This window comes from Malus domestica, chromosome 09, assembly GCF_042453785.1.
Source record: "Malus domestica chromosome 09, GDT2T_hap1".
Lineage (NCBI taxonomy): Eukaryota > Viridiplantae > Streptophyta > Magnoliopsida > Rosales > Rosaceae > Malus > Malus domestica.
Genome location: NC_091669.1, coordinates 34,764,501 through 34,785,115, shown reverse-complemented (window position 1 = coordinate 34,785,115; position 20,615 = coordinate 34,764,501). Strand labels below are relative to the sequence as shown.

Here is a 20,615-nt window from a genome sequence, read left to right as displayed (position 1 = left end):
ATAAAATTTTGACATATTATATTTGTCATATTTTTTGAAGATGCTCTAAGACTGAATCTCTCTCATTGTTGGAAGAACATATGGGCCATGTCCAGTTTGCTTTTGGTTTAGGCCTCTAGCTACTCATTCAACCATTGTAGTCCGTCATAATAATTTAGCATTGTCATTATTGAGTAAATTCTCCACTTATAAGATGAAGAGTAAATTGTAGTTATGGTTCCTTAACTTTAATTCAATTAGAATAATGATCCCTCAACTAAAAATCCATTACCATTGGTCTCTCAACTCATCAAAATGTGCAGCTATGGTTCATCAACTAAAAATTCATTACCATTGGTCTCTCAACTTTAATTTAACTAGAGAAATAGTCATTTAACTCTAACCCAATTATAGCAATGGTCCTTCCAACATAACTCGTTTTGACAAAAATTTTGACGTAGTTGACGAAAATGACCATAATTACACACTTTGATGAGTTGAGAGACCCTAATTATATAAATGGTTATTCCAACATAACTTATTTTGACAAAATTAATGAAAATGACTATAGCTACACATTTTGATAAGTTGAGAGACTAATAGTAATGGATTTTTAATTAAGAGACCATTGCTCCAATTTGATTAAAATTAAGGGACCATTGCTACAATTTACTCTTAAGATGAACATAAATATCAGGAGACAGTATTATTATTAGCGGCATTGTGCTTAAGAGAGAGTAACTTCAATTGATTCGTTTTGCCGTGGAAAAACAAGCAGAAAATATGAAGTCGAAAAGAAGTTTAAATCAGTAATAAAATCTTTACGAAGTTTGGATTAAGTACAGAAAATACAAGACTAAATAAATACATTGCTTCTTATACAAATTGGTCACACTCTTAGACCCCTAAGCAAAGTTAATTAGAATCTAATTAATTATCAAAAAGCAAAAACCACTTCAGAAATGCCAGCAGCTTCTTCAACCCAAGCAAGGTTCAGAGCCAGTTTACCCTCGGCCGACCACTCGAAAGGCACTTCAGCACCATTCAAATAACATTTCTTTGGAGACTCACTTGAGTAGGCCAAGAAATTGCCTCCACCTTTGACCTTCACCTTCACCATGGCACTAACCTCAGCTGCACTACTCTTGTACTCCAACTCTTGGAGGGCACCTCCACTGTTGAACATGTTTGTAAGTCCAATTGGTGCGAATTTGATGTTGCGTCCGAGCTTTTTAATTGGCACGAAGCTGAAAAGCTCGAACGAAGATGGCTGGATGATAACTTGAATTGCATCAGATTTTGGGGTCATTAGGCGGAGTTCATCAGCCTGGTTGAGATAGACGACGTACCCTTCAGCCTTGCCCATATGTGCTGCTTCTATCTTTTGGTCCCATTCAATTTCGGAAACATGCAGTGAACAAGATTTCAGGTTATAGCACTCTGAGTATCCTCGGATCCTTTGCTCTTTGGGGTCCCAACCAGCCCCTTGGCAGTTGAAAGCTCCAATCACACCACCATACTGTGTAACAATAACAAATTTAGTACATATGTTTAGCGTGTAAATTGTTACAAACTACAAAAGCACTTGAGAATAAGGAACATATGCATACCTTGTTGAAGTTCCAAATTTTAAGAACAGTTTTGTTGTCAAATAAAGGGTTTTTGAAGAGGCAGTCCCTAGTGGGGAGGGCAAAATGCTGGCACTTGGGAATGGTACCATCCGGGTAAACAAGCTTCTTAATGAGATCAAAATCATGGCCGGAAACTGAGTCACTTACATACACCGGACCTCCACAGATAGCTCTAGATCCTGCATGAAATTTGGCACACAGATGGTCTGATTGGAACATATCCCAATCGGGATGTATGATCTGACCCATCCACATGCTGTTGTAGGCACAATGGATCATATGAACACCTTGTAACCAATATACTCCCATCGGATCTCCGTTCGGATCTTGGAACCAAAAATCATCACCTGCAACACAAGCATAACATCCACACGATCTCATTAAGATTGAATGTCCCGCGGTTTAAAGGGAAATTATAGTTTGAACACGAAATCAGTTTGGTTCGAAGTTTCTTACCAACTCTTCCAAAAGAGATTTGCTTTGTCCCAAGGAAGAAGAAATCATTGCACTGCTGCATGCTAGCAATTAGTCCATTCCTTTTGAAGTTGTTCTGAAGAGAGCGAGACAACCCCTTGTAATACGCCTTCGCAAGCTCCACGCGGCCTCCATACTCCTCAGATACATACTCGAGAGTCTGTATGGAAAATTCATATCAACAATTGGAGTACACAAATTGAATATATATAATCCAAACAAGGCAATATAGCAGAAATTAAGACGGTGATATATACAAGACTTACTTGAATAACATCCACTTTAACTCCTGTGATGCCAACTTTGGAAAGGTAGGAGTGCATCGAGTCATACAAATTATCAGCTTGATCAGGATGAACAAGTCCAATTCCGCCCTCAACGATTTTCACCACAGCAAGGTCAGTCATGGTACCATCAAGTCCCGGAGAGACTTTACATGGAGTGATCTTTGATTTAAGATGTGTTGAACCTGGCCTAACACCACCCCAGGCACCACAAAGAGCATGCCATACGTATATATCGTCCAAGCCTTTAAATTTGGTTCTCAAATCCTTCGTGAAAGCCTTCATTCCGTAGTTATTGGCGCTGCAAGAACAGCTTCCGCAGCCTTCATTAGAAGCAGTGCTTTCTTCCTTGCCAAGGATCTCATTCAACTCTTGCTTCAGCTTCTGAATTTTTGTTTCAAAATCGGACAAGTCAGTGGCTCCAGATCGAATGGCCATGTCACGATTCTTCTCAGCGTGTTCTATTTCAATTGCCTTGGCTATCAACAACTTTGGCTTTTTGGGATCAAACGAAGGAGCATCCGGCGCCAACATCGAACCGCCCCTGTACTCCCTGAACTTCTTGCACTCGTCAAACCTGTAAAGCCTGGCAGTCATTTGAGTCCCGCCAAGTACTAGATTTTTCGCATCCTCATTCACATCCTCATCATCCAAATTGATGCTTTGCCAGCCATCATCAATGATGAGAAACCTAGGGGATACACCACCTTCGACAAATTCGTTGACACCATGCCAGACACCAACAGGCTCTACAGTTAAGTAGAAGGCATCCCAAGTGCACCAACCAAACTTGTCAACCAGATTGGGGACCGTCTTCTCTTCCAACAGCCGAAAGGTATTAAGATGGACCCTAAGAGCACTATATGCTTCTTTCATCAAGTTGTAGGGATTGTCCGAAACATGGACATAAGCGATGGCATCGAAATTCGATGCTTTCACTTGGGTAGAACCACTCTCAGCACAGATCATGACATGATCATCAGTGCCAGGATGAAGAGCAGACCTAAAGTTGCCTTCGATAACAGGCAAGATTATAACATAGGACTTAATTTCCGGGACATCAAAGAGCACCCATTGGGTTTCCATTTGCAGATTTGACCCTGAACTTCCCACAAACATGGTGGACCACCATGTCTTGAACCTAAAGATGCTAAGGAAATCCCTGTTGCTAAATTTACCTAAGGAGTTCATCAACCTATCCGAAGGCTCCTCCTTCCTGAATCCAAGGAACCCGCCCTTGTGGGACAAGGCGCGAACGCGTTGGAGCACAGGAAGTGGAGCATCAGAAGACTGGAAGATTGAGTGGAAGTGATTAAAAGTGACATTGCTTGGAACTTCAGTGAGCAACGGAACACCTTTGACACTAAACTTTCCATTAGACAAATTAAAGTACTGTTCTAAACTGTCAGACCGACACGCGAATCGGATCGGATTAACAGGATCATCAGGAGGTTCCATGAGCAGAGGATAAACAGGAGGGCTAGAACTCAAAGAAAAAGCTAAAACAAAAGATTAAGGTGGTATATAGCTGAAGTTTAGAACAGGAATTTGATTATATTCTCGAAATATATGGTTTAAAAGCTAGAAAAAGGGAGATCAAAAAGAAGATTCAGAGAAGCCAAACAACAAAAAAAGTAACGAAATGAGCAACGTTACTTAGATTTGGAAGTGAGTGCGTGAAGAATTTTCTTTGTTTGTGATACAAGCGAAAGCGGGAGAGAGTTGGAAACTGGGATCGAACTCGGAGCATTGTTGGAGTGAGCGAGGAGTTTGGTTAATACAGAAAGAGGGAGAGCTATGCACGTATATATAAAGCAGAGGGTGACAGAAAAAGAAAGAGGTGATCGGTTGGCTTGCTGAGGATAAAAGTGTTTGATCTTCGCAAACTTTGAGGTTTTTGAGTTTTTGTTTTCACTTGTATTCCGTGAAAGAGTAATGCCTTAAATTTGTAGATTAAATTTTGTAAATGAAAGATATAGAAATTGATCATTGAATTATTACTTAAATGTTGATAATTATGTTCATTTCTTATTAATAACATCTAATTTAGTTTGCAAAATAATTCTACAAATTTAATCTTCTGGCATTACTTTACGTGAAAAAAACAAACCGACCCATGGAACAATGACTAAAAGCTTATGTCAGGTCCCAGAAAGTGGGACCAGTAGGACCAGATTAAAATATAAAATATATATGGGAAGTTGCCACGTTGGCAAGAGGCAAGAGCTGGACAAGTTGATGTATGATGCCGAAGCATGCATGGGTCGTGAATATAATGCTGAATTTAAGTTCTGGACTTTGGTAGGAGGTTTTGTATTTATTTCAGAAAAGGAAGTTTCAAGCATTATCTAAAGGAAAAAGAGAAGGAAGAAAAAAAAAACTGGAAGTTTCCACGAGTTTAGTTTTAGAAAATGAAAACAAAAAAATAAAAAAATGAAAACTTATGGCTAAATTTAAAAAATAGTTTACCAAACAAAATTTCAATTTTTAATCTTAAAAAAAAAAAAATTAAAATTAAAAACTAAATAATTATCGATTTTTATCATTGGACTTTTGTTACTGCAGTCTCATCATTCAAATCTCCTCATGCAGTACCCACTAAGACGGAAGATGGAAGACGGAAGATGGAAGATGCCAGATGGGATTGTTGCACACTTGCCACAGATGAGCCACCGTTACAAGGTAATCAAAAGAACAACAATTTTGGTATTATTACTCAAGTTACACTAAGGGAGAGAAAATAAGTTAAATTTAAGACGTAGTAAGTTGAAATGAAAAACGTTATCCATTTGTTATATTAAGAGAAGAGAAAATAATTTAAACTTAGAATGCAGTAAATTGAAATGAAAGACGTTATTCTTCTTTTTTACCAGACATATTAACTTGATATCATATGAGAAATGAAGAAGAAAAAAAGAAAAAAACCTGAAATTGAATTTTTTTTTTCCCTACAACATATTCGACATGTTATTTGACCCAATATTATCTCACTATGTACGAGCTTCCCTAGTAAGACAGTTTTATTCAAATTTCTTTTTCTTCAACTATAGGTCACCCTTTTTAAATGATAAATTCGTCGGCATGAGAAGGATGACAAATAGCACCGACTTACAACTAACGTTCAACCTTCAGCAATTTTTTTTTTTTTCCATTTTCCTTTCACATGTTTACGATTTATTTTGATCCAACTTTATTTGAGGCTTATGCCACTTAAACCTCACCAAAAACAGTAAATCGCTCTTCGTCTAATGATATTTCTCTTCATACCATTAAAAGAGATAAAAAATTTGAATCATCCTGCGCCTGTCGATTAAAAAACACAAGCCATAAAAAGAATAGGATCACGTAACAAGCAATTCATTCCAGAATGTGACACATTTATACTTGATAAAATACTTCCTCGTTTTATGTTATGAATGCCTCCCAAATACACTAGTTACTTGATCAATGCATTCGTTTTCTCGAAGTTGTGTGTACCTAGTGATGAGTGATCCTTACAACGCGGAAAACAAGCATCTTGCACCGAGTCTCCGGCATCATTACGCCGCTCCGTATGGCAAGAGTGCAGCAGCCACAATCCTACCTTCTTCGTTCAGAATGTTGTAAGTTGATATAGCGTTTCTCTGAGACAAAAACACACAATATAAAGAAGTTGGTAGTAGAACTCACCACCGTGATCATACCCCGTTGAAATGGAGCTCTAATTGTCATATCATTTTGATATAGAGATTGAAATGAAGCATCCAAATCAGCTTTTTAACTCTCCACCAATTGGAACTACAGGCCCCAATCACACCTTCGAAGAGGTCAAATAGAGTAGTTACAACAAAACTTATCAATATAAGTTACGGGAGAGAGTTAGACTGAGAGATCCAAATGAAAGTAAGAATACTCTATATATTGAAACTAAACAAGAACCGACGCTTGAATTCAACCTATTATTTTACCAGACACTAACTAAAGTTCACATCACACCTACAGTAAAAATCCAGCAATTGATTTCATGCCTCAACTTGATCTTGAAAATTAGTACAGGGCTTGCAGTAGAATGTGTTCCAGTTAGAACAATGTATGCAAATAAACTGAAGAAAGAGATGGTAGGTTGTGGCCTCACACAGAAAACAGCGGTAGTCAGGATATTTCCTAATACAATTTCCACCCTAAGGACTAGCGAGTCTAGGGACTCTGGGGATAATAAACTAAAAATTTCCTACTTTTTGTTAAAAAATGTTTGCACAAATTTCCAACTAGACATATAGACCAACAACAAACTAATAGATGCGGAAAATACGCTTCATTAAAAACAGCCCGGATCACATGGGAGCAAAAAATTCTAAGAAATATAAAACGAGGTTATTCGCAATACAAATTGTAACCCTGCATATAGAACACCTTCACTAGTAACTCAAAATATTAACTGTTTCAACAAGTATGACCCTCGACTGTTTCAACTAGAGGTGGGCATTTTAGTGGGTCTACCAACCAACCCAACTGATATAGGTTGGGTTGGGTTGGGTTGAGTTCTAAACATTAAAAACTTAAATATGGGAAAAAACCTGACCACCCCTTCTATAGGCGGGTTGGGTCGAAGTACTATTAACCCAATTGAACCCGACCCACCTGAATGATAATAAATGGTTGAAACTTTCAACCTTTAAAACCAGATAACACTTTCTCCATTTAACAGACTTGCATGTGAAACCACCCAACAAAATTTGTAATTTGCCAATGCTGGGACTTAAACACTATGCAGCGGATAAGATAGTGAATCAATTTGAAACTGAGAACTTATGGCATCAGTTTAAGCAAAGGAAAACACCTGAAGAGCTAGTTTGTAAAGTGCCCCTCGGTGAAGTTGATTGCCCATGTATAGTATCACTTTATTCTCACAAAAGACTGCCAAGTACAGAGAAAATGGAGGAAAGCCTTCACGAAGATTTCCTAAGACAAAAATTAAGTTGGGGCTAATACAAAAATAATTACCAAGAGATGATCAAATCCTTCATCACCTTTGGTTTTTTTGTTTTTTTTGTTTAGATGGAAAACCATTGATGCCGGAAGAAAGTTTCCGCCCCACTAGAGTATTAATTCTTATTCATTGACATTAAGATTTTTAGGGTCCATATGGAACCTAGAAGAAAAATTACACTATAAGTGGCCAGTTATCATACTACCAAAATAGTTTGATCATGTTTTGAATTTTTGATATATCCCCTACTTTCCTAATACATCCTATATATGATGATGCTACTTTATTCACATGACATCCTTTCCTAACATTATGTGAATAAAGTAGCATCATCATTTTCTTACAAGCTATGTTACGTATTCATTTGTCTGATTAATCAAAACATTAAGTGACCACAATAAGAATAATGTGCAAGAAAGGGAAATAAAATAGACACACGGATGAAATATACCGAGTCAACGGCTTCTAACTTCATTCCCGTAGAACGAATGTAGCGTCGTAGTTCAGGATCTACGGGTTCAATGTTTCTCCCACAGCCGAGAATCAAAATCTCTGAAATAAATTATCAAATTAATATGTCACTAGAGAAATAACAAGGAATAATTTCAAACTAAAGAGTAACCTATTGTTTCCAGTATTATGACAAGAAGTAGGGTAAATTATAAGAAAAAAGGAATTACATCCGGGTAGATTATAAGAAAAAAGGAATTACATCTGCTATGTTTCAACTTTGTAAAGAGCTCTTAAAATTCAAGAAAAACTTATACCCCTTCATCTTTTAATTTTCATTGCCTAAAGGGAATTGTTATTAGCACTCCTAAAATCTCATTTGGCAATCCAGACTTTCTATAATTAGAAAGAAAAATACACCCATGAGGAGTGTAGAATGAGATTTTTGGAGTGCTAATAACAGTTCCCTTGCCTGAATCATCACAAAAATCAACAGAATCTGTACGAGCCAAAAACTTGAGGCTCCACATTCTACATTTCCCTCTCTACGCATTAGAATTTCTTACAATTCCTACATTGTTTCAATTATAATCATTTTAAGAGCCATATATATAGTAGTTTAGGTCACTTTGTCTTCGAGTGAGGAGGGGATGGCCAGACATAGTGAGGGAGATGAGGAAAAGAAAATCGGTTGGAAAGAAAATTAAAATATCCCCATGATTGAAGCCAAGGTTGTACATATTACTTTAGTTGACATTTAAATTTTTCCCATCAAAATGAATGACATGTACTTGTAGGTCATTACTATTTCAGATTTGGATGCATAAGATGACACAGGATCACAATGCTACAAGTTAACAATACAAGGGAGATCAGTACACAAGGATGTATATTTACATGCTTATTCTTCGTCGGCCTCCCGCATGGGATTTTCAGGAGTTCTATCTGAGTCAAATGCTATGTGAAGAGCACTATTCCCTGTAGCCTATAGTTATAAAAAGGTTTCCGGTTCAGTTACTTGAAGATCCAAGACCTTTTTGGTTTGCTTTGGATATTATCATGAGAAAGTTAGATTATTAGTGTTAGAATGTTATAGGTATTATACTTATAAGCTGACTTTAGAATTCAATGGTTGAACCGGGGATAACCATTCTCTTTATGAATGTTAGAGGTATTATATGTAAATATGTTAGAAAGCTACTGAAACACACTTAAACATGCCCTAAAAATTATGCGCCATACAAAGAGTCTTTTTCACACAAGTGAACAGCTTGTGCCAAATGCTCTCTATACGAATGGTTAGCTGGCTGCCCATGATTCCTACAAATGAACTGGTCACATATTGGCTTACTGCTTCTTAAAGAAACGAAATGTGTTCTTCTAATTCTGCCTACGAGTCTACCTAAAGAAATTGACTTAGGCCAATCTTAAACAAGGCACATATAACAAGAAGGAAAAGAAGAAACAAACTTTGAGACACAACTACCGTATTAAACCAGAATTTGAAACTTACCGGGTATAGGCCGCACAAGTTTGAAGATTGATAAGCTGCATCACAACAATGAAGATGAAATTCAGATAAACTTGCTAGCTCATTCCTCAACTCAACTAGTAAGTACATACACATACATATCCATAACACAATATGTACGCAAGTAGGCAACCCACATCTTATAACAAACAATTAGATTATTCGGTATAATTTCCACAGAAGAAGAGAAAATTCAGAGCAATCTTGACCCACATCCTTCCCTTATCTTAGCCATTACGCTGTCTAAACCCGAAATTTGCATCGACACATTATCGATGACAGCCCAAAGTTTTCATTTATACATTTGAAAAATGAAGGGGAAAAAGTGCAGAGCAAATACCTATCGGGAGTGACATCAGAGAATTTCGTGGGAGCCCAAGACATCAACATATTTCCCACACAAAGCAAGCTTCCTTCATAGTCCACACCATTCACTGTGAATCCATTCTCTGTGTACCTTCACCAACACAAATGGCAGAATTGTAATAATTAGTGGCTAAAACTGAAATTGATTAGGGAGTAATAAAAAAATTAATCAACAATTAATTAAGGAATAGGCAGCTACCGTTGAAAGCGAAGCTGGTCGTCGGGGACGTTGTCGATGAGATTGATCTGATCGTAGAGAGAGAAGGCGCGCCTGAGAGACGGGAGTGATTGTTGGGTTGCGTGTTTCGGGTGGGCTTCTTTCCGGAGGGTCCGAATGAGGTTTGGTAATGCCCCGGCTGCTTTCGCTCTCGACCCCATTTTTTATTTCGCTGTCTCTGTCTCTATCTCTTTCTCTTTCTCCGTCTCCTTCTCTACATGTTTCTGTCTGTGCAAATAACTGTGAGTCCAAATCTTCCTGAAACTTCTGCCCCCGCATTGTAAATAGCTCAATAAAATAGAGAGGGGGAGGATAGGAAAACAAAATGGGTAAGTTTGATTTTTTTTGTTTTTGTTTTAATAAACGCTACAATAATTTAGACTACAAATCATCTAAAATATGGGACGGTTGATTTAAACTTGAATGTAAATAGAAAATTACATTGTTTTAACTAACTTAACTAAGCTCATGTTTGCACACAAATAATTAATATTGATTGTACGTTAAAATGTAAGCATCTAACTTAACGTCAATTGATAATGAGTGGAAAGGCCTCAAAATCTCTTAATAACGACTTAATTTCATCATTCGATAGTAGATACTTTTAATGTTGAATGCTATGCTCTAATAATTCTATTTGTACTTACTTGAGTTAATTTTAAACCCCACAAATTCTGTTTATGTCAATATAAAACATATTTTCAGTGTTCTAAAAAGCATCATAGTTACCTGATTTAATAAGCACTTAGACGAGCTTAGGCGGATATAGATGGACTAAGTTACTTTTTATTTTGTTTTTGTGATTTAATTTTTTTTTTCAAATTACTTACTGTCACAACTCATTATTTGTTTGTTTGTCTCTCTGACGAATAATGGAACTCAAACTAGTGCTAGCGATTTTTAGAATATAATATTTTTGGCATGCAATTACCCCATGTAAGAATCAATTAGTATTGGATTTTTTTTTTAAAAGGAGATAACTGGTGGCAAGTTACGGTGACATTTCAACTTTCTCTGGCCACAATTCTGCCTTCCACATCAACAGTAGATTTCGAACCTGAGACCTCTAATTTTTAGTTTTAAGAAAACCTCGTAATCTATCATTTACCAATGGATCACTTAAATAACACAAAAACCAATCAGTCAAAATTTTAAATTTTTTTGCTATGCATGCTATTGAAATTGCTGTTCTAGACCCAAAGGGTTAATTTATTTTCTAGGCCCAAGGAAGTAAAGCTAGCAGCCCAAATCCTCGCCTAGGTGCTTTACCTTGTTGGAAACTATTATTATTTAGCTTTATTTTAATCTTTGATATTTTGGGCTTAGCCCGTTAGTATTAGTGTTTCGTTTCCTTGCCTATTAGGGTTAGGTTAATTTTCTATATATATGGTACTTTGTAACTCTATAGAAAATAAGTCATTCACAATGTAGTCTCTTAGGGTTTTGTAGCCGTTCCAACATTCTCATTAGTTTAATAATATTCTTATTATTTTGTTAGTCTTGTTCGTTGCGCACTCTGATATTCAACTTGGTATCAGAGCGGGTTCAATCCGTTCTCATTTGTACCAATTTGTTTGCCTTTGTCGTCATTCATTTTAGAATTGTTAGTTGGTATCGATTGTTTGCAAGGAAAAGAAAAATGAAAGAGAAAAAAAAAAGGACTGAAAGGAAAAAGAAGGAAAAAGGTGCGATGTTGCACCTCTTCGCCCAGAAGAAGAGAGAGAAAAGAAGGAAAAAAAAAATTGTTTGGAGTTTTTTAGGCCCCCACACGGGCAAAGAAGGCATCGGTATCGGCATCGGCATCTGCATCGGCATTGGAATTTGGAGGCTTGCATCCACATCTGCTTGTTGGCAAACTCATGTCGTGTACCGCCATGAGTTTGACGGGGGGTGTTGGAAACTATTATTATTTAGCTTTATTTTAATCTTTGATATTTTGGGCTTAGCCCGTTAGTATTAAGGTTTCATTTCCTTGCCTATTAGGGTTAGGTTAATTTTCTATATATATGGTACTTTGTAACTCTATAGAAAATAAGTCATTCACAATGTCGTCTCTTAGGGTTTTGTAGCTGTTCCGGCATTCTCGTTAGTTTAATAATATTCTTATTATTTTGTTAGTCTTGTTCGTTGCGCACTCTGATATTCAACTTGGTATCAGAGCAGGTTTGATCCTTAGGGTTCAATCCGTTCTCATTGGTATCAATTTGTTTGCCTTTGTCGTCGTTCATTTTAGAAGTGTTAGTTGGTATTGATTGTTTGCAAGGAAAAGAAAAATGAAAGAGAAAGAAAAAAAAAAGGTTTTACTTGCAGAGGAGAAGATCCCCTAGCAAATAAAAGAGGACGAAGGAGAAAAGAAGAGAAAAAAAATAAAAAGGACGGAAAGGAAAAAGAAGGAAGAAGTTGCGATGTTGCACCTTTTCGCCCAGAAAAAGAGAGAAAAGAAGGAAAAAGAAAAAAAAAATTGTTTGGAGTTTTTGAGGCAAAATTGTTTGGAGTTTTTTAGGCCCCTACATGGGCAAAGAAGGCATCGGTATCAGTATCGGCATTGGAATTTGGAGGCTTGCATCCACATCTGCTTGTTGGCAAACTCATGTCGTGTATCGCCATGAGTTTGACGAGGGGTGTTGGAAACTATTATTATTTAGCTTTATTTTAATCTTTGATATTTTGGGCTTAGCCCGTTAGTATTAGGGTTTCGTTTCCTTGCCTATTAGGGTTAGGTTAATTTTCTATATATATGGTACTTTGTAACTCTATAGAAAATAAGTCATTAATGTAGTCTCTTAGGGTTTTGTAGCCGTTCTAGCATTCTCGTTAGTTTAATAATATTCTTATTATTTTGTTAGTCTTGTTCGTTGCGCACTCTGATATTCAACTTGGTATCAGAGTGGGTATGATCCTTAGGGTTCAATCCGTTCTCATTGGTATCAATTTGTTTGCCTTTGTTGTCGTTCATTTTAGAATTGTTAGTTGGTATTGATTGTTTGCAAGGAAAAGAAAAATGAAAGAGAAAAAAAAAAAAAGGTTTTGCTTGCAGAGGAGAAGATCCCCTAGCAAATAGAAGAGGATGAAGGAGAAAAAAAGAGAAAAAAAATAAAAAGGATGGAAAGGAAAAAGAAGGAAGAAGGTGCGATGTTGCACCTCTTCGCCCAGAAAAAGAGAGAAAAGAAGGAAAAAGAAAAAAAAAATTGTTTGGAGTTTTTGAGGCAAAATTGTTTGGAGTTTTTTAGGCCCCCACACAGGCAAAAGAAGGCATCGGCATCGGCATTGGAATTTGGAGGCTTGCATCCACATCTGTTTGTTGGCAAACTCATGTCGTGTATCGCCATGAGTTTGACGGGGGGTGTTGGAAACTATTATTATTTAGCTTTATTTTAATCTTTGATATTTTGGGCTTAGCCCGTTAGTATTAGGGTTTCGTTTCCTTGCCTATTAGGGTTAGGTTAATTTTCTATATATATGGTACTTTGTAACTCTATAGAAAATAAGTCATTCACAATGTAGTCTCTTAGGGTTTTGTAGCCGTTCCGGCATTCTTGTTAGTTTAATAATATTCTTATTATTTTGTTAATATTGTTCGTTGCGCACTCTGGTATTCAACTACATTTTAAACACCTAAAAATTAATTGTCCTGATAATCAGTTACCTATGCTTCTTTTTAGAACACCAAAAAAAAATGTTTTATACTATGGAGGGTCCGAATGGGTACCTCCATCATTTTTGTTTTCACTTGCACTTATGGTATTGAGATGCATTTTAGACTTGCTGTTTGCTTAATCTTTTGGTTATGTTATAATCATGTATCACTTTCATGGTTATTTTTATTTTTATTGTCATGACGTTTGATGACATTTTGATTTTAGAATTAACTAGAAATGTGCCAGCGCTTTGCTACTGATATGAGCATATTTATGCGACTTAGTTAGCTTGTTTTCTTGCATTTTCATAGTTAGTTTCTGTTTATTATAGTGATTTAAGCTATTTTTGTGTGTTTGTAGGTCCAAATGACAAAGTTGGCAAGAAAGTGCAATTTGGAGCATTTTGGAGCAGTTTTGGGCCAATAATGGATAGCACATGCATGGAGCAAGGTGGATGGATGTTTTTGAAGTTCAAGAGGCTAGGAATGTGCTGCAAAGATGAAGAAAATAAAGTCAAGACAAAGAAGATAAGGAATCAGCTAAAAAGAAGAAACATTATCCAAAACCTTATCTTATCATATCCTAATCTTATCCTACCTTATCTCTAGCTGCAAAAGGAGTCCTTATCCTATTATAAATCCTTCCCATATGAATTTAGGAGTCCTAATCCATCTAAACACATTAATTCTTTTTCTCGCTGGAATCTGATGAGAAATGTCCTCTTTCCTTGCTAATTTAAAGTCCTAATCCTCTTCTTTCACACCCTTGCCGTGCCTTCCCCATCCCTATAAATATATTGTGCTGCAGCCCTCAGAAATCACCCACCATTCACCACAAATTCATCCCATTGTGCCGCAGCTTTGCAAGGAGAAAGGAGAGGAGAACCTTTTCTGTGCCCCTGCCATTCAAGATTGGATTGCTGGAGTGTTTTTAGGTGTTTTCTATCCTTTATTTTCAATGTTTAATTTAAGTTGTCTTTGTTTAATTGCAAACATGAAGAGCTAAACTTGTTTTAGCTAGGGGAAAATTCAAAGTCATGAACATATTTGCAATATGAATTGATTACTTTCAGTTGTGATTTCATGAATCGTGCAATTTACTTAACTGTTTTATTCAAAACTTATTCTTGTTTGTTGATTAAGGGTGCACACTTAGTTTGCATGCAGGGATTTGATGCTAAAATATAAGGGAGTTTCACCTAATAGTTATGAACTTATATTTATAAGTAGTGGAAGTTGCTAGTCACAATCGTGTTAAGTGAATTCCTGGCAGGAGTATCATGATGTTCATAGTTACGAATGTCTTGTCAATGCTTATGATTTTCACAAAGCTTAATGATCTTGGATTGTATCTCTATTATGCTGTTCATGTAGGGAACTATTGAAGAATAATTTAGTTGCCGATGTGTTGTCCATCCAATTCAATGACTTAAGGAAAATCTGAAGGTTAATTAGTGCTATCACGGTTAATCTGGGGAGTTGAGGTTCATGGTTTATTGGAAAAGAAACTAGAAATCGATTTGTATGCAAGTGTGTCATGTGTGGAGAAGAACCCTCTAGCTAGTCAATCACCCATAATTTCCCCCAAATTCGTGCTAAATTTGCTTAAGTTTTTAATTTACTTGTCTTTACTTTAAATTCGTCAAAAACCCAATCCCCTTTACTTTGATGTGTCAAGTTAGTTAGAATTTGTCCAATTTGTGTTTTTAAGTGTTTTGAGTCAAGTTAAAATCAATTTTCGTCCTATTCACCTTCTAGTTTCTAGTTTGAGTCTATTTGATTGTTTTGTGCTGGTTTGAGTATTTTTAGTTTGTTTTGAGTTCTTTGAGTTCTTTGAGTCTAGTTAAGTGTTTTCAAGCCTAGTTTTGTGTTTTTGAGTCAGTTTAAGTAGATTAGCAATCCTTCTTAATCCCCGGCCTAGAACGATCCTTACTTACATCTTTACTACAATTGTCAATAAGAGGGTTTAATTTGAGTGCTAGTTAAATTTCACATCAAATTTTGGCACCGTTGCCGGGGATTAGTAAAATTGCTAATTCCTCTGTTTTTTTTATTAATTTTACTTTTGATATTTGATTTAGTTTTCTTTCTTTGATTTTAGGTACTAGAGAAACAAGACATGGCTGTTGACAATCGAATAATCAAGGAACTTTCAGCCTCGGGATTGGACAATCTCGTGCCTCTTTGCATTCAATACCCTACAGCAGCCCAAGGCAAGACCAATGAGTTCGAGTTGAAGTCAAGCTTACTGCATCATATTCCCAAATACCATGGTTGTCCATGGAAGATTCAAACAAGCATTTGAAGGAATTTGAAGTAGTATGCTCAAGTATGACACCCATCAATGTGGATGGGAATTTTTGAAGATTTTCGCCTTTCCCTTCTCTCTTATGGACAAGGCTAAAGATTGGCTTTATGAGTTAACACCTGGAACCGTCACTTCTTGGGAAAGCATGAAGATAGCATTCTTAGAGAACTTCTTCCCAACTTCAAGAGTCATTCTTTTGAGGAAGAAAATTAGTGGAATTCAACAAAGTCAAGGAGAATAATTTCCAGCGTATTATGAGCGTTTTAAGATCTTAGTTGCATCCTGCCCACAACATCAAATGAAGGAAAAGCTTTTAATTCAATATTTCTACGAATAACTACTTCCAATTGAGAGACAAATGCTAGATGCCTCGGTGGGTGGTGCTTTGGTTGACAAAACCCCAATTGCAGCCAAGATCTTAATAGCAAATTAAGCCTTGAATGCACAACAATATGAAGGAGTTGGAGGAAGAGACCCCCCACCGCAGCAACAACAAGTGAATGAGGTAAGTGCAATTTTTGAAATTCAATCTCAATTGGCTAATCTCACTGTTCTTGTGTCATAGATTTTAGATGGATCCAAAGTGCAAGGTGCGGCAGTTTGTGTTGTGTGCTCTATGCAAGGACATCTCAACGATCAATGCCCTCAATTGATAGAGAATGGAGGATGGGAAAGTGCCAATGTTGTGGGCTATCAAGGTCAAAATCAGCCATGGAATGATCCATTCTCTAACACCTACAATCCGGGCTGGAGAGATCACCCAAATATGAAGTGGAGGGAGCCTCAACAACCTCAACAAGGAGGATTTCGACAGCCACCCCCTGGGATATATCAAAGGCCATTTGCACAATCTCAACCTCAACAACAAATAGCTCAACCAAACTCAAGTTCGCTATTTGATAATGATCAAGCCATTCAATTACTAACTTCTGTATCGTAGAGATTACAAAATCAAAATAATCGAATAGCAAATCAAGACAAGGAGATGAGTGACATGAAGAAGCAAATAGGGCAGATTTAAGGAGATGAGTGACATGAAGAAGCAAATAGGGCATATTTCAGAGTTCCTTGGGCAGTTTAGAGAACAATGCAAACTTCCTAGTTCAACCGTTGTGAATCCAAATGGAGGCTTTGGATCTGCCAAAGCCATCACACTGAGAAGTGGCAAACAAGTTGGAACTGACCCAAGACCATCCAAATCAAGTCAAAAAGATGATGAGAAGCTGCAATTCGAGGAAGAATAACAAGATAAGGCCACGACAAAGATTGAACAACCTTTGCCGCAGCCCCTTAAACCTTCCAATTCGGCCAACTCAGATAAGTTAAGTCCAAATTCCATTAATTCTAACCCTATTCCGCCCAATGCACTTTTTCCTTGCAGATTTATGCAAACCAAGAACGAAGAGGATGAAAAAGACATTCTGGAGACGTTTAGGAAGGTGCACGTCAATATCTCGCTCCTTGATGCTATAAAGCAAATCTCGAAGTACACTAAGTTTTTGAAGAAGCTTTGTACAACAAGGAAACAGATTCAAGAGAAAATGGTGGTACATGTAAGTGAAAATGTCTCTGCAATGTTGCAAAGAAAGCTGCCACCTAAATGCAAAGATCCGGGTAGTTTCACTATCCCTTGTGTAATTGGTAATACAAGGTTTGAACATACTATGCTAGATTTAGGTGCATCAATTAATGTCATGTCATATTCTGTTTATGCATCTATGAATTTAGGAGAGCTTAAAAATGATGGTGTTATTATTCAATTAGCCAATCGATCTAATGCATACCCGAAATGAGTGTTGGAAGATGTTTTGGTGCAGGTAAACCACTTGATTTTTCATAGATGCATTTGGTCTACCTGCACCAAAACATCTTCCAACACTCCTTTCAGGTATGCATTAGATCGATCGGCTAATTGAATAATAACACCATCATTTTTAAGCTCTCCTAGATTCATAGATGCAAAAACAGAATATGGCATGAAATTAATTGATGCACCTAAATCTAGGATAGCATGTTCAAACCTTGTATTACCAATTACACAAGGGATAGTGAAACTACTTGGATCTTTGCATTTAGGTGGCAGCTTTCTTTGCAACATTGCAGAGACATTCTCACTTAGATGTACCACCTCTTTCTCTTGAATCCGTTTCCTTGTTGTACAAAGCTTCTTAAAAAATTTAGTGTACTTCGGGATTTGCTTTATAGCATCAAAGAGCGGGGATATTGACGTGCACCTTCTTAAACGTCTCCAGAATGTCTTTTTCATCCTCTTTGTTCTTGGTTTGCATAAATCTGCGAGGAAATGGTGCATTGGGCGGAATAGGGTTAGAATTAATGGAATTTGGACTTACCTTATCTGAGTTGGCCGAATTGGAAGGTTTAGGGGGTTGCGGCAAGGGTTGTTCAATCCTTCCCGTAGCCTTATCTTGTTCTTCTTTCTCGAATTGTAGCTTCTCATCCTCTTTTTAACTTGATTTGGATGGTCTTGGGTCAGTTCCAACTTGTTTGCCATTTCTCAGTGTGATGGCTTTGGCAGATTCAAAGCCTCCATTTGGATTCACAATGGTTGAACTAGGAAGTTTGCCTTGTTCTCTAAACTGCCCAAGGAACTCTGAAATCTACCCTATTTGCTTCTTCATGTCACTCATCTCCTTGTCTTGATTTGCTATTCGATTATTTTGATTTTGTAATCCCTGTGATATATGAGTTAGTAATTGAATAGCTTGATCATTATCAAATAGCGAACCTGAGTTTGGTTGAGCTATTTGTGGTTGAGGTTGAAATTGTGCGAATGACCTTTGATATATCCCAGGGGGTAGCTGTTGAAATCCTCCTTGTTGAGGTTGTTAAGGCTCCCTCCACTTCATATTTGGGTGATCTCTCCAGCCCGGATTGTAGGTGTTAGAGAATGAATCATTCCATGGCTGATTTTGGTCTTGATAGCCCACAACATTGGCACTTTCCCATCCTCCATTCTCTATCAATTGAGGGCATTGATCATTAAGATGTCCTTGCATAGAGCACACACCACAAACTGCCGCATCTTGCACTTTGGATCCATCTAAAATCTATGACACAAGAACAGTGAGATTAGCCAATTGAGATTGAATTTCAAAAATTGCACTTACCTCATTCACTTGTTGTTGCTGTAGTGGGGTTCTCTTCCTACAACTCCTTTATATTGTTGTGCATTCAAGGCTTGATTTGCTATTAAGATCTTGGCTGCAATTGGGGTTTTGTTAACCAAAGCACCACCCGCCAAATCATCTAGCATTTGTCTCTCAATTGGAAGTAGTTATTCATAGAAATATTGAATTAAAAGCTTTTCCTTCATTTGATGTTGTGGGCAGTATCAACTAACGTCTTAAAACGCTTATAATATGCTGGAAAGGATTCTCCTTAGCTTTGTTGAATTCCACTAATTTTCTTCCTTAAAAGAATGACTCTTGAAGTTGGGAAAAATTTCTCTAAGAATGCTCTCTTCATGCTTTCCTAAGAAGTGACGGTTCCAGGTGCTAATTGATAAAGCCAATCTTTAGCCTTGTCCATAAGAGAGAATTGAAAGGCTTTCATCTTCAAAATATTCCCATCCACATTGATGAGTGTCATACTTGAGCATACTACTTCAAATTCCTTCAAATGCTTGTTTGGATCTTCCATGGACAGCCCATGGTATTTGGGAATATGATGCAGCAAGCTTGACTTCAACTCGAACTCATTGGTTTTGCCTTGGGCTGCTGTAAGGTATTGAATGCAAAGAGGCACGACATTGTCCAATCCCGAGGCTGAAAGTTCCTTGATTGTTCGTTTGTCAGCAACCATGTCTTGTTTCTCTGGTACCTAAAATCAAAGAAAGAAAACTAAATCAAATATCAAAAGTAAAATAAATAAAAAAAAAACAGAGGGATTAGCAATTTTACTAATCCCCAGCAACGACGCCAAAATTTGATGTGAAATTTAACTAACACTCAAATTAAACCCTCTTATTGACAATTATAGTAAAGATGTAAGTAGGGGTCGTTCTAGGCCGGGGATTAGGAGAGATTGCTAATCTACTTAAGTTGGAAACACTTAACTAGACTAGAAGAACTCAAACCAGCATAAAACAATCAAATAGACTCAAACTAGAAACTAGAAGGTGAATTGGACGAAAATTGATTTTAACTTGATTCAAAACACTTAAAAACACAAATTGGACAGATTGTAACTAACTTGACACATCAAAGCAAAGGGGATTGAGTTTTTGACGAATTTAAAGTAAAGACAAATAAATTAAAAACTTAAGCAAATTTAGCACGAATTTGGGGGAAAATATGGGTGATTGGTTAGTTAGAGGGTTCTTCTCCACACATGACACACTTGCATACAAATCGATTTTTAGTTGCTTTTCCAATAAACCATGAACCTCAACGCCCCAGATTAACCGTGATAACACTAATTAACCCTCAGAATTTTCTTAAGTCATTGAATTGGATGGACAACGCATCGGCAACCAAATTATTCTTCAATAGTTCCCTACATGAACAACATAATAGAGATACAATCCAAGATCATTAAGCTTTGTGAAAATCATAAGTATTGACAAGACATTCGTAACTATGAACATCATGATACTTCTGCTAGGAATTCACTTAACACGATTGTGACTAGCAACCTCCACTACTTATAAATATAAGTTCATAACTATTAGGTGAAACTCCCATATATTTTAGCATCAAATCCCTGCATGCAAACTAAGTGTGCACCCTTAACCAACAAACAAGAATAAG

At 36.9% G+C, this 20,615-nt stretch overlaps 2 protein-coding genes across 3 annotated transcripts; both read right to left on the bottom strand.

The window, feature by feature from the left end:
* Positions 1-779: 779 nt before the first annotated feature.
* On the bottom strand, positions 780-4,149 carry LOC103444277 (stachyose synthase). Its single transcript, XM_008383206.4, has 4 exons — positions 2,351-4,149; positions 2,067-2,244; positions 1,590-1,957; positions 780-1,498 (listed from the first exon to the last, which is right to left on the bottom strand). Exons 1-4 carry the CDS (start codon positions 3,824-3,826, stop codon positions 917-919), a joined length of 2,604 nt encoding a protein of 867 aa, XP_008381428.3. The 5' UTR covers positions 3,827-4,149; the 3' UTR covers positions 780-916.
* A 1,575-nt stretch (positions 4,150-5,724) lies between these two features.
* On the bottom strand, positions 5,725-10,302 carry LOC103411779 (uncharacterized). Of its 2 annotated transcripts, none has more exons than XM_008350401.4 (5): positions 9,884-10,302; positions 9,659-9,775; positions 9,301-9,335; positions 7,789-7,889; positions 5,725-5,991 (listed from the first exon to the last, which is right to left on the bottom strand). In XM_008350401.4, the coding sequence occupies exons 1-5, from the start codon at positions 10,060-10,062 to the stop codon at positions 5,908-5,910; spliced, it is 516 nt and encodes a 171-aa protein (XP_008348623.3). In that variant the 5' UTR covers positions 10,063-10,302; the 3' UTR covers positions 5,725-5,907. The 2 variants fall into 2 exon arrangements, with proteins under 2 accessions (XP_008348623.3, XP_017181372.3); XM_017325883.3 differs by having other exon boundaries at positions 5,725-6,164; positions 9,884-10,233.
* Between the last annotated feature and the right edge of the window lie 10,313 nt (positions 10,303-20,615).